Source organism: Cervus elaphus, chromosome 18, assembly GCF_910594005.1.
Source record: "Cervus elaphus chromosome 18, mCerEla1.1, whole genome shotgun sequence".
Taxonomy (NCBI): Eukaryota; Metazoa; Chordata; class Mammalia; order Artiodactyla; family Cervidae; genus Cervus; species Cervus elaphus.
Window position 1 is genome coordinate 59,761,284 of NC_057832.1, and position 13,496 is coordinate 59,774,779.

Genomic DNA, 13,496 nt, shown 5'->3' on the forward strand with positions numbered 1-13,496 from the left:
TTACCTCAAATTCCTGACCTGAAACGTGAAGTCAACTTACTCAATCCAGTACTTGAAAAATGAAGGCATGGAAATTGCTATTGACATTTCTTTCTCTTATAGGCAAAGAGTTAAAAGCAGAGAAAGAAAATTTTAAAGAACCATGTACAAGTGACAATATCAACAGAATTCAGAATAGTAATCACCTTTTGGTGAGGAACAGAAGTAATACTGGGACAAGAAATATTGACAAAAGAACTTTCTGGAGTAAAAGCAATGTTCTGTATCTCAAACTGGGTAGCAGTTCCAAGGTGTAAACAGGCAAAAATTCAATGTGTTCCACACTGATTTATGCATTTTATTGTATGTGAACCATACCTCAATTTAAAAGTAAAAGCATCCAATACAATTAAGGTACTGCAACCAGAAATTAAGGATAAGAATTATGAAATCAGAATATGTTAGGGAAAAAAATGAGCCTTTTCAGGATCTAGCATAGCACTGTACACAGAATAGATAGCTAAATGAGTATTTACTGTAAAAATTTAGTAAAAATATGCCAGGTGGTTTAGAAGATCCCTTCTGAACGAACTATAACTTCTAATGTGACTATTTTTCTTAATATTCTAAATATAGTCTCAGTCTATAAAACAGCCTCCAAAAGATGGAAATTAAAGGCCTGGAAAAGCTATGCCTCAAAACACAAAGAAAATGACTTGTCTCAACTCTGAGTGCACATTTAAGGAATCTCCTTATCTAAAGAAGGCAGTCCATTCTCAACATTTTGCAGCCACTGACAGTACAGATCTATCTATGGTCTTCTAGTGACAAGCAGGAAACAAAACTTAATACTCAGTAAAGTAAAAAAAAAGCCTACATGATGATGTTCTGTCTTCTGAATGACATTCTATCTGTACACTAATTTGGTAGCTATGGAGACCAAAAGCAACCAGCAGTTTTCAAACACAGATCATAGCACATGGGTGATATTATCAAAAGATGAGGTTTAATGATCAAGAAAGGCTGTCTGCTGGGTAAACCTGGCCAGACAATATTAGAGTTCCTATGTCAAGAACCCAAAGGTTCCCACACTGAGTTTCAACTTCTTCCATTTTCAGCTAAACAAAGTAATAAGACTAATTGTCCTTTAGGATGTAAATACTTCTATCTACTCTACCTAGGTTCCTACTTAAACAAAATTCAATGACTGAAATGAAACTAGAAGGTATTTGCCACTAAATAATCTGCTTCCAATCCTGGGTGACAATAATTCCAAATGTATCACTTAAGTGAATTCAAAAAACATTTTTAAATTATTAAAAAAAATAAAACTATCACATCCTGAATGGGACATCACATCTCATTGTTATTCTATCTTGACCTTGATAAGGCATTGTGGTAATTTCAGAAATGGGATGCTTCTAGGTAAAACAACAAAAATAATCCACCCTTTAAAATAGCCAATCAAGAAACAGAAGACCTGAGGAGTATTAGCTCTCTTGAAATACTGCTATTCTGGAATAATCATCAGCTACGCATAAATAATCACACTGATCACCCAAAATCAGAAAGGAGAGACTGAATTATATATTCATAAGAAATGTGTTTCTTAAATTCCTGCCCTAACCCTCTCTCCCCACAAAGCCAGTGTCTTGCCAGTGTTTAAAGCCCTAGGTCAGCAGGTTCAGTCTCTTTATAAATTCTGAACTGTCACCTGTGCTTATGGATAATGACAAAATATTCTGCAGAGCCTGTATAACTGCATTGACAAGTTATACTATTCTACATCCAACATTAAATAATCCACGTTACTTAGGCTGGTCATCATTTTTCAAATACCCATTATAGCTGTCCACAAGTGCCATCCAGCCCAGCCCCTTGTGCGGGGCCTGCTCTGCACCAAAGCAATTTCATTGTATAAGTTTTAAGACAGATATGCTGCTGCTGGACTGTGGCGCTAGCCAGCAAATCAAAATTGAAGCCATTGTGTAAAAAAAAAATCCATTTTTTAAAAAAAGCTTAATTTTTATTTATCTACATATAATGTCTGCCCATATGTTTCTGTAAAATATGGGAAGAAGATATAATGATACCTCTTTCTCCTTTTAGATTAAAAAATGTGAGCCTTTTTTACTCTCTTAATAAACACTATCATGTCAGATCCTCACAGTATCTATTTTAGGGTTTAAGGACCATTACAGAACCACAACAATAGATCAGTGACAGACTTGATCCCACCAATTAACACATTCTGGGGAGGTTGCCTAGATTCCTGTCTTCCTCCCTCCCTCTTGGAGGCCTGATTTTGACCACACTGACATCCCTGGCCTTAAGGATGAATAACCCAGTTAAGGGGAAGTCCTTTTCCTGAGACCAATTTTTTTGTAATTAGAGTCAAAATACAAAGGCTGGTAATGACCTAAGGCAAAGTGATATGAACTCCAAGCCAATGAAACCATGACAGCAAGCAGATTTCTAAACAGCAAAGTGAGATCCATTTACTTACATGAAGACTCAGTGCCAAACATGGCTGGCTCCAGAGGCTGCTTTTAAAAAATTAGAAGAATGGAGGAAAGAAGGAAGAAAGAAAAAAATCGAGGAGAGTGTACGTGTGAGAGTGGAGAGATGAGCTGCTACACAGCAGAGGTCATGAAGACAGACAATGCAGTCCAAACTGTGTCCAGCTGCCAGATTCTCCTCTTACAAGCTTCAGTGTTCTCCCGTGTGATTGAAAAGCAAGGTCTCCTACAGCACCAAAAACCGAAGAGCTGCTTTTGAAAATCCAATAGGGAAAGGCAGGCCGACGTGGCTCTTCTGGGATGCAGGGAGGCAGGACTAGGTAGCAGCGGGGGCAAGACTGGGAGCAGCAGCAACAGCGGATACTGCAATCCCCAGCCCAGTTATAGCAGTAAGACAATAGCAGGGCTTATGCACACACTGCTGACGTCAGAGACACTGCACAGACCGACTGCGCGGCTCGAGCCAGAGGCTCCAGGGGCTTCAGGGGAGCAGGCAATTCAAAGGGGAATTCCTTTGTCACAAAATGCACAAGACCAAGAGCCACATACATATTCACATATATATTCACCCTCCTGACAAGATCTTCATCTGAGATACCACGAACTAAAAGAGACCTCAAAGAAATTTAAATATTGGCTTTATAGCAACCAACCACAAAGATATGCAAATCAGGGTTCTTGATTTTATGCAGCAAGTAGAACTTTTCAAGGGAATTAAGAATATGAGAAATGAGAAAAATAACCTACCTTTTAAAATAACTCGAGTTCATTGCTTTTTCAGTAGGCTTGGGGAGACTGACAGATTAGGGGTTGTACACTCAATCACAAGTATGTGAAAATATGTACACTATTCCACACACATCCTGGCATATAAATTCACAAGCAAATGTAACAGTAAAACAACACTGCTGCTGCTGCTGCTAAGTCGCTTCTTTCGTGTCCGACTCTGTGCAACCCCATAGACGGCAGCCCACCAGGCTCCTCCATCCCTGGGATTCTCCAGGCAAGAACACTGGAGTGGGTTGCCATTTCCTTCTCCAAAACAACACTATAAGGGCTTAAAACACTGTTTGACACCCGGTGAGCACTCAAATGTTAATGAATACATTATTAGCTATTTTACAACTATTATTCAAGTGTGAAAACCACTACTCTAGGAATATGTGTATGTACACATATTTTTCTATCCTATTTTTCTTTGCTTTATTTTTCTTTATTTTGCCCTATGAGAATTCCTGTCATTTTTCCAGGGTAACTCAGTAATGTTAATGCTGTGCACACACATCTGTGTAATCCTGTGTGCAAGTAGGTATATATGATTAACAATCATATTTCTTTTTCATCCACCAAGACAAAGATGATATTATTATTTTGTCTCTTGACTCATTACCTGCATTACCTTTACTCTTAGAAATCTACTTTTTTCTAAAAGCTATAAGCGCACAGGCTTTTCTTAGAATATCAATACAACACAAGCAAAGTTTGTTCCAGTATTTTAAAAATATTGAAATGCACAAAAAGTGTGGCTATTTTTCAATAATCCCATTGTTAAAGTTATATAAAACAATAAGTTCAAAAGCTCAAGTTTCTTTTCCATTCATTTATCTAAGGTATATACTTTTTCTAATACTTTCTAAAGTTTATAGACATGTCTTTATATAACACAGCTTTTAAACACTAAATTCTTATATGATTGTAGAGCTGCAATTACCATCTAAAAATATCGTTAATAGTTCTTTCAGTCAGTATATGTACATCCACCTCATCTTTAAGTGGTTACATAATAGTCCATCGTATGGATGTGCATAAAGGTAATTTGACCTTCATCTTTCCGAAAACGCTAAATCATTGCAGAGAAACTGCAATGATGCTACATAAGAACAAATGTTTTATTGTAGGTAAGATAATAATGGGGCTCTCCTGGTGGCTCAGACGGTAAAGAATCTGTCTGCAATGCCGGAGACTTAGGTTCAATCTCTGGGTCAGAAAGATCCCCTGAAGAAGGGCAAGGCGGTCCACTCCAGTATTCTTGCCTGGGAATTCCATGGACAGACAGAGGAGCCTGGTGGGCTACAATCCATGGGGTTACAAAGAGTCAGACACGACTGAGTGACTAACACGTTAACATTAACAAAGATAATAATAAGGGCTTCCCTGGTAGCTCAGTGGTGAAGAATCCTTCTGCAATGCAGGAGATGCTGAAAATGTGGATTTGATCCCTGAGTTGGGAAGATCCCCTGGAGGAGGGCATGGCAACCCACTCCAGTATTCTTGCCTGGAGGATCCCATGGACAGAGGAGCCTGGCGGGCTACAGTCCATAGGATCACAAAGAGTCAGACACATCTGAAGTGACCGAACAAACACACACACAAGATAATAATAACCAATTTTTACTGCATGTTTACTATGTGCCAGGTATTATTTTGGAAACTTCACATATATCAGCTTACTTAATCTTTGTAACAATCCTCCAAGGTAGATACCATTATTATCCACATTTGATAGATGGTGCTCATGCAGGTTACTAAATGAAAAGCTGGGATTCAAACCCAGGCACTCTGGTTTCAACACACATGCTCTTAACTACTCATCTATAATGTCTCTTGAAAAAAAAAAATTACCAAAATTATATTTTAAGAATTCAACTAAAATAAAAGGAAAATGAAAATCAATAGAAAATATGGAGAAGAAAGTTCTTAAAAGAAAAATGTCACCAAAAACACTAAAAATGAGAGAAAATTGCAAAAATTAAGAAAAATGCAACCTTCCCAAAATAAGTAATCCAGGTTAACAACCAGTGGAGAACACAGGTATACCTCAAAGATACTGTAGGCTCTGTCCCAGACCACCACAGTAAAGCAAGTCACACAACTTTCTGGTGTTCCAGTGTATACAGAAATTATGTTTACACTGTACTATAGTCTATTAAGTATGCCACAGCATTATGTCTAAAAAAATATCAATTTTAAAATACTTTAATTGCTAGAAAATGCTGACCATCACCTAGCCTTCAGTGAGTTGCAGTAATAACATCAAAGATCACTCACTGATCACAGGTCACCATCATAACAAATGTCACAATGAAAAAGTTTGAAATATTTGTGAAAATGAAAAATGAAAAGTTTGTGAGAATTACCAAAATGTGAGACAGAGAGTGAGCAAGTTTGTCAGGAAAAAATGGTGCTGACAAACTTGCTTGGTGCAGGGTTCCCCAAAACTTTCAATTTGTAAAAGGATGCAATTTCTGCAAAGAGCAACAAAAAGAAGCTCCAGAAGACTAGGTATGCCAGTATCAATAACGGTCCTGGTATATACAGGTGTAGGAAGTGGGAAAGGGCTATACACTTCAAAAGGGTTGAAACCAGAATATTATCTTACATGAGATCTGTTTTAAATTGTATACAAGATGTTGCACATGAATAGTCACACAAAAGGGGGTGGATGTGGCCACAAGAAAGGCAAAAGGAAAAGCAGAATAAGCAAAGGATCCGTGGATAACAGATATAGTTATTCCTCCATATCAACCAGTTCCACATCTGTGGATTCAACCAACAACGGATCAAAATATTCAGGAAAAAAATATTACAGAAAGTTCAAGAAGCAAACTTGAACTTGACACAGTTTTTTGTGTCAAAAATGCTATTTTTGACATAGCATTTGCATTGCATTTACATTGTACTTACAACTTACATAGCATTTATCTCATATTAGGTATTATAAGTAATCTTGAGATGACTCAAAATATGCAGAGGGGATGTGTGTAGATTATATGCAAACACTATACAATTTTTATATAAGGTATTTGAGCATCTGCAGATTTGGGGTTGGAGGTAGTCTGAAACCATCCCCTGCAGATATTGAGTGACAAATGTACTCTCCATAGTCTATATACAACAACTTCTTGCCAACTCATTGATGTAGCTCCTCTCTTCAGCTCATATGTGAAAGTGTATATGTGCATATGTATATTTTCTGAGTGCTTATATTTATTTCTTGGCAAAGACTTCTAACAGTAAGTTAAAGTCTGCATTATTTTTCAAGACATCTACTTTTTAGATAACTATAGTAGGATCAGGCCTCCCTAGGGCTCAGTTGACAAAGAATCTGCCTGCAATGTGGAAGACCTGGATTCAATCCCTGGGTTGGGAAGATCCCCTGGAGGGGGGCATGGCAACCCATTCCAGTATTCTTGCCTGGAGAATCCCCATGGGCAGAGGAGCCTGGCAGGCTACAGTCCATGGGGTCGAAAAGAGCTGGACATGACTGAACGACTAAGCACAGCATAGCAGGGTCAGTATGTTAAAAAACATTAGGTCTCACCTGCCGCAAACCTGGACACATATGATAGCCTCTAATTTCTGTTAAGGTCTCTATAACCTTCAGATGTCAGAGGTATTTCTAAATACCTCCGGAAGGTTGGGATCCATATGGTTGAAGACCCATCTTTGAAAATACAGATTTTGAAATTTTAGTTTGCTCCCATTCTCTCCTCTGGGCAACTAGCATGAGCTCAGAGAATGAAGACAAATTTTAATATGCTACCTGAGGAAAATGTAAAGAAAGGAAATGAAGTTAGAATAAAACTGACTAATGTCCTCCACACTCCTTCATAAAATCACATAATATACTCTAAAACCAAAGTGATCTTTGGATTATCAATTATGTCCAATTATGCCTGCCTGTGACCTTGCCTGCCTGCTACCCTGCCCTTCTATTAGTAAAGTGAGTACTGTTAATTTCAGGATAAAATTAGTAATGAAAGAAGAGATCAACATTCAAAATAATTTAGTGGTCAAAATAATTATTGTTAAACTAGAATGTTGTGAGAAAAATGATAGTAAAATCTTAAAGTAGGTCAATAGTAATTTTTAGAAGAAACCTGAATCATAAATTGACTCAACAACTATTTCCTGAAAGCCTACTGTTCCTGCACTCTACGGGTACAGCCATTTAACAAACTCCCTCCTCTATGGAGCTTATATTCCAGAGGGTGAGGCAGACAAACAAATATGCAATATATTCAGTGAGGGTATGTGTTATAAAGAAAGATAAGAGGAATTAGAGGATGAGGAGTGATTGAACGGGAGGGTTATTTTAGGTAAAACTGTCAAGTAGTGTCATCCTAAAAAGATGACTTTTCAACAGAGACTTGAAAAACTGAGAGGAAACCACATGGGTAACATGGAAACCACATGGGGGAAAGAACTTTCCAGAAAAACAAAATAAATCTCTTCTTAAATAATCAAGACTCAATTTTCTATTGGAAGTTAACCCCTCTAGTGCTGTGATGCTCTTATTAGTATTAATACAAAAGTGGTTGTGCTGAACTGTGCTGACAGCAAAATAAATTCTATTTTCGAATGCAAAAGAATTCACTCTCCCATGAGCTGAAAACATGTGTTCTTCTCATCAAAGTTTAATATACCAAACATACCTATTTTAGCAAATATGGAAATATTTTTTAAAAATGACCGTAGAAGACAACACTCAAAATAGCTTCCCACCACATCAGACAACTAATTTAATTAATTTAATTATCTCTATTAATTTGGTAAGAATTTAAACCTCATTTTCTCTTAAGAGGATATACAGCAATTTAAAAAGTGTCATATCTGGAGTTTCTCTGGAGCTGTATCCTTTGTTCACATTAAAGTTTTATTTTCTTAGTATTCCTCTTGATGCTTATTTAGCATGTTAAAGTTGTGTGTCTTTTAAAATATCATCTATGGAAAAAAATACCATGTATGGGTTATTACTTAAAAAACAACAGAGAAGTGTTTTAATGGCAATATATAAACTACAGAAAAATTTTAAAAATCAGTGATTCTGTTCTTTGGGCAAAAAAATTTACAAATTTATAATTTAAAATATATGTATAGTGAAGCTCCCTGGTAGGACTTCAGAAATTTTATTTCTTATGTATGTCTATAAAGTGTATCCCTTCCTGCTTCAACATAGAAACAGACATAGAGCCTTCTAACATACATGCAAGCCTTCTAACAAATAAGTATATTTTATTTCAGAGTCCTGGAACAAAATTCTGGTACAGTAAAGTCAAAAGGAAAAGAAATCCAAAATCCAGAGAGAGAGAGAGATACTATTATTGTATTTGCTTTAAAGAACTCTAAAATAGGAAATATGGATTTATAGAAAAAATGTATTTTGGTATTTGGGATAATTAATTACTTCTAAATGTTTTAGCTTCAAAAAAATATTCACCACAAAAGTCCTTTACATAGCAAGCACCTAAAATTTGCATTTTATTAACAATTTCACAATAATTTGATTTTCACCATAATTAGTTATCTTGCCAAAGACCTATCCATAGAGCAAAAGGGATCATTTATAAAGAACATGTAAGTGCTTAATTTAAATGCACACTAGGATTTTGTCATTATTTGGGGTACGGAAAATAGGTCTCAGACCTGGTAGAAAAACCTTCTAAAGTTTTTGTTGTTCAGTTTATAAGGATTATGTCAGAAAAGTGTCACCATAACCCAAAAGTTCAAATTTAGGGAAATATAATTTTGAACTAGTTGCACAAATTTTGAGCAAAGATCCATGCCCTTATCTCCTTATCACCACCTCACCTCTCAACCCCACTTTCACCCCATCCAATCTAAGGGAATCCCCTACTTACTCGTCAAGAACCACCACCCACGGTTAACTTAACCTTAACTTTACTCTTGTACCAACTTACCACTCAGTGAAACTAGAAACTAAGAACAAGGTTAATCAGTTTAAAAAAAGAAGAGGCTAGTTACACTCAGAAATTTAGGATAAAAACTGAAATTCTCCAATTCACTTCACTATGTCAACTCCATCTAAAAGATGGGGCCACACACATGTACAAAACCACCACCACAATGTCAAAAATGTTTTACAGTCTCCGTAGACTGTGTGTATATACTATTCTCTCTGTGGCATAGTCTGAACTCAGATGTCTGTACTCTAAAGCTTCTTGATCAGAGGGTCAAAATGTGAATTAAATATGAGTTGCTGTTTATTTTAAGTCTGTTTGAGTCTGACTCAAACTAAAATACATGAAACAACAAGCATATGTCTGACAAATTCCCTTAAGTATATATGTGTGCTAAATTAATCATGATTTGTATACAACAAAGTAAAACATACAACAGGAGTAAACTCATGCATAATAATTTTTTAAATACCTTCATTTAAAAAACATAACCAATGTACTTTTAAAAATACTAATTCAAAATAGTATATTTTTAAAGTAATTCTACATGGCTGGAAAATATTTTAAAATTTAATTTTACCTGTATAATCCATAGAGAAGCAGTAGGCAGGGAACTGGGTATTTTCCAAAGTAAAACTCTATCAGACTCAAAATGAAACAGCTCCCTGGACAGGCAAACTGCTCTGGGGACAGCCTCCTGCCATGTGACATTGAGCACACACACACTTCTGCTTATCTCTATTCAAGTTGCAACGGTCATGGCTCTGCTCTCCTTTGCCTGCTTTTTTAAAGTCATCCTTAGAAAAGTCTTTCTTAGAAAAGAAGTATTTTTCTTCCCATTTCATTCCTCCATTATTAGTTTAAAACTAGGGAAAAAATAAATTTTCCTTCTTTCTCTAAATGAAAAGAACTCAAAATATGTGTACTTCATCCTAGTACTCAACGTTACCAAGCAGCATAACCTGAAAGGAGTCAGCAACCAAATTTTTAGGAAAAATAGTCTTTTGTCATTATGTTCATTCCTTTGATAGTATGCACATGTGATCTATTTGAAACACATTTGATTTGTAAAAAAACCTAATACAGGTGATGAAAGAACAATCCTTTAAAGCATATCTAAAACCTTTAACTCATTTGTCTGAGTCCTGAGACAGACATCAGATGAAAAGGACATATGGTCATTCCTGTGACAGACTGTATCTGATGTAATCTTTCATGTCACATTGCCACATGCACTGAGCCATCTTTTCCTTCATTACCAACTGTTTTCATTTTGAATATGTCCTGGCTAAAGAAACCTTAAGAATGGTTACTTCATCTTGACACAATTCTTTAGACCTTGCCCAGAGACAAGATACAAATTTTTAAATTTTTTATCAGCTGTCTTTTTTTTTTCAGCAACCTGAATGGTTGGATAATTTCCAGTTTATAAATATAGTAATTGCAACTACTACAACTACAACTGCAACTACTTTGGGAAAGAAAAGTATTGATGTTTTGAGTGGTTTTATTGTAGTGGGATATTTTGCTACTTTTCTTTCCATGGAATAAGTTTCTCCATAAGATAATTACAAAGCTGATAATACTAAACAATATGATTCTAATTTTCAATATAACATCAGAAATATATATAGTACAGAAATCTAAACATTTTGAGCCCAACATCATCTATAATTCTATGAAATGAATGAGAAAGCATCATTACATTCAGCCATCTAGGCGATGCTTCATTACCATAAGCAGATCCCATCACACCACCATTCTGCTAACAGTCAAAAGCTGTTAATTCCCATCAACCTCACCTGTCACCGTTGCTAAGCAGCCCTGTCTTCTGGGGCTTTAATTCTCTTTATCTCAATCTAGGGTACTGACTGGGGAGCTTTCCATGAGCCATAAAAATTTGATATACTTTTTTCCTGGTAATTAAAATGCGCAAATGGCTAAAACATTCTGATTGTTTTAAAATGGTAAGCTAAAAATTCCTAATAATAGCTGTCTTAATTTCCACACAACTTACAAGTATGTGGAAATACTGATAGCCATTATCAGATGTCACATGAAATGGCGTTTTAAGCGTTTCACAACTTAGTACAGTCAGCATGGATTTCAGCACCATTATTTTAAGAATAATTGTTTTATTTTTATCCTTTATATTTTATAACTCTTAAATCACAGATATTTTAAGGAAATGCATTTTATTCACAAATAAGAACATAATGAAAAATCCAAATTAGAAAGTAGAAGACAGATAGATGGGTAGATGGCTCTAAAACCTACAGTCCACAGTTAAGTGATTCACCACACCTCAGAAAGCCAGCAGAGTGGTTAAGAGCCAGGCTTTGTGTCAGACAGACAAGGTTTAAGTCATTCCTTAACTGGATGACCTGAAGCAAGTTTTTAAATCTCTCTGATCTCAACTAAGTGACAAAGGGCCTAGATCAACATCTGGTTTGTGACAACAGCTAGTATGCAAACAGCACTTAATGTGGCCAGGCATTGTTCTAAATCATGCATTAATAACTTACTTAACCCATACGATAACCCTGTGAGGTATTATCCTCATGTTATAGGTGAGGAAACTGAAGTGTGGAGGGTGTGTAACTTGACCGAGGTCACACACCATACATAACAAAGCAAGGATTCAACCCAAGTAGCCTCACTTAGATTTCTTGTGCTTCCACTACACATACCACCTCCACAGATAGATGATCAATAAATGGAAGGAGAACAAGAAAGATCATTTCCAAAAACTAGGTTCATTCTTTCCATTAAAACCAGTCCTGCAGTTTGCCAAATATTTTAATTCAGAGTTTATAAAAACTCTCTTTATAGTCTATATTCAATCCCAACACACAGAAAAACAGATACACAGAATGAAAGGGATAATGTCTAAAGTCATTCAGTTCAGTTCAGTCGCTCAGTCGTGTCCGACTCTTTGCGACCCCATGAACTGCAGCACGCCAGGCCTCCCTGTCTATCACCAACTCCCAGAGTCCACCCAAACCCTTGTCAATTAAGTCAGGATGCCATCCAACCACCTCATCCTCGGTTGTCCCCTTCTCCTCCTGCCCTCAACCTTTCCCAGCACAAGGGTCTTTTCAAATGAGTCAGCTCTTCGCATCAGGTGGCCAAAGTATTGGAGTTTCAGCTTCAACATCAGTCCTTCCAGTGAACATTCAGGACTGATCTCCTTGAGGATGGGCTGGTTGGATCTCCTTGCAGTCCAAGGGACTCTCAAGAGTCTCCTCCAACACCACAGTTAAAAAGCATCAATTCTTTGGTGCTCAGCTTTCTTTATAGTCCAACTCTCACATCCGTACATGACTACTGGAAAAACTATAGCTTTGACTAGACTGACCTTTGTCAGCAAAGTAATGTCTCTGATTTTTAATATGCTGTCTAGGTTGGTCATAACTTTCCTTCTAAGGAGTAAACATCTTTTAAAGTCATTGTGGTAGCTTAAAATGAGAGTTGCACTAGCCAGTTAAGCAGAAATAAGTACTCAAGTGCAGACAGTTATAACCGTAAAAGGACTTGTACTGTGTACTACCCCACTCTCCCAGCAACCACTAAGTCCCTCCTTCCCCCTCTACTTTTCAGTTTCCAAATGTCACAGAAGATACGACTTAGCTGGCCTCTAAAGAGGCTGAGCAGTTTCCTCTGACTGTAACTTCAAAGCTCACTCAGGAGGACAGCACCTTCAGCTAGATCCTCCTGCCTTTCTCCCCAAGAGTCTTCTCTAGCCTCATCTCACCCTCAGCAAAGGAGACTCACTCACTAGTATGCCTAGATGCACCCCTCAGACACAGAAACAATTACATCACAGTCCTCCCCAAAACATACTTACAAGTCATGGGAGTCACAGGTTCTGTGCAAGTCATCTGTTCCCAGTCTACAGCCGAGGGACAAATGTCCTAAGTGCAACTGCCTGACTCAGGAGCTGCCCACACTGCATCCCCAAACCCATCCCAGATTCGGGCTATAATCTATCCCTTCATGGTCCAAGCCAGAAGAAGTAAAATTACTGAAACAGACCTGTTGAATCAACACTGCTACTCATTACTTCTCTGGTTTGGAAAAGTTGTGGAATACTTACAGATATGTGTTACCTATTTCCTCATAGGTAAAATGAGGAGGTTGAACTGAATGATCACTAAAACCCTGTGCAATTCTAACGATACAGGATTCTACTTTAAGCCAATTATAGCTGGATGAGCAAACTGAAGTGACTCCCAGCAGGGAGCTCTTCCTTTTCCTCCAGCCCACGTCACCCCCTCCTCCACTGTGCTAGGGTGTT

The 13,496-nt window shown here is 37.1% G+C and overlaps 1 protein-coding gene across 9 annotated transcripts in view; it reads right to left on the bottom strand.

Moving 5' to 3' along the window:
* The window catches only part of ST7 (suppression of tumorigenicity 7), a 255,042-nt gene that overhangs the window by 197,878 nt on the left and 43,668 nt on the right, over window positions 1–13,496 (bottom strand). The window contains exon 1 of one of the 9 annotated variants that reach the window (XM_043873363.1): window positions 2,486–3,441. The exons of 5 other annotated variants lie outside the window; for them this stretch is intronic. In XM_043873363.1, the coding sequence (XP_043729298.1) occupies window positions 2,486–2,507 (22 nt within the window). In that variant the 5' untranslated portion in view covers window positions 2,508–3,441. Of the gene's footprint in view, window positions 1–2,485; window positions 3,444–9,779; window positions 10,025–13,496 lie in introns of those variants that run through there. 3 more of the 9 variants (XM_043873366.1, XM_043873362.1, XM_043873361.1) reach the window with 3 other exon arrangements.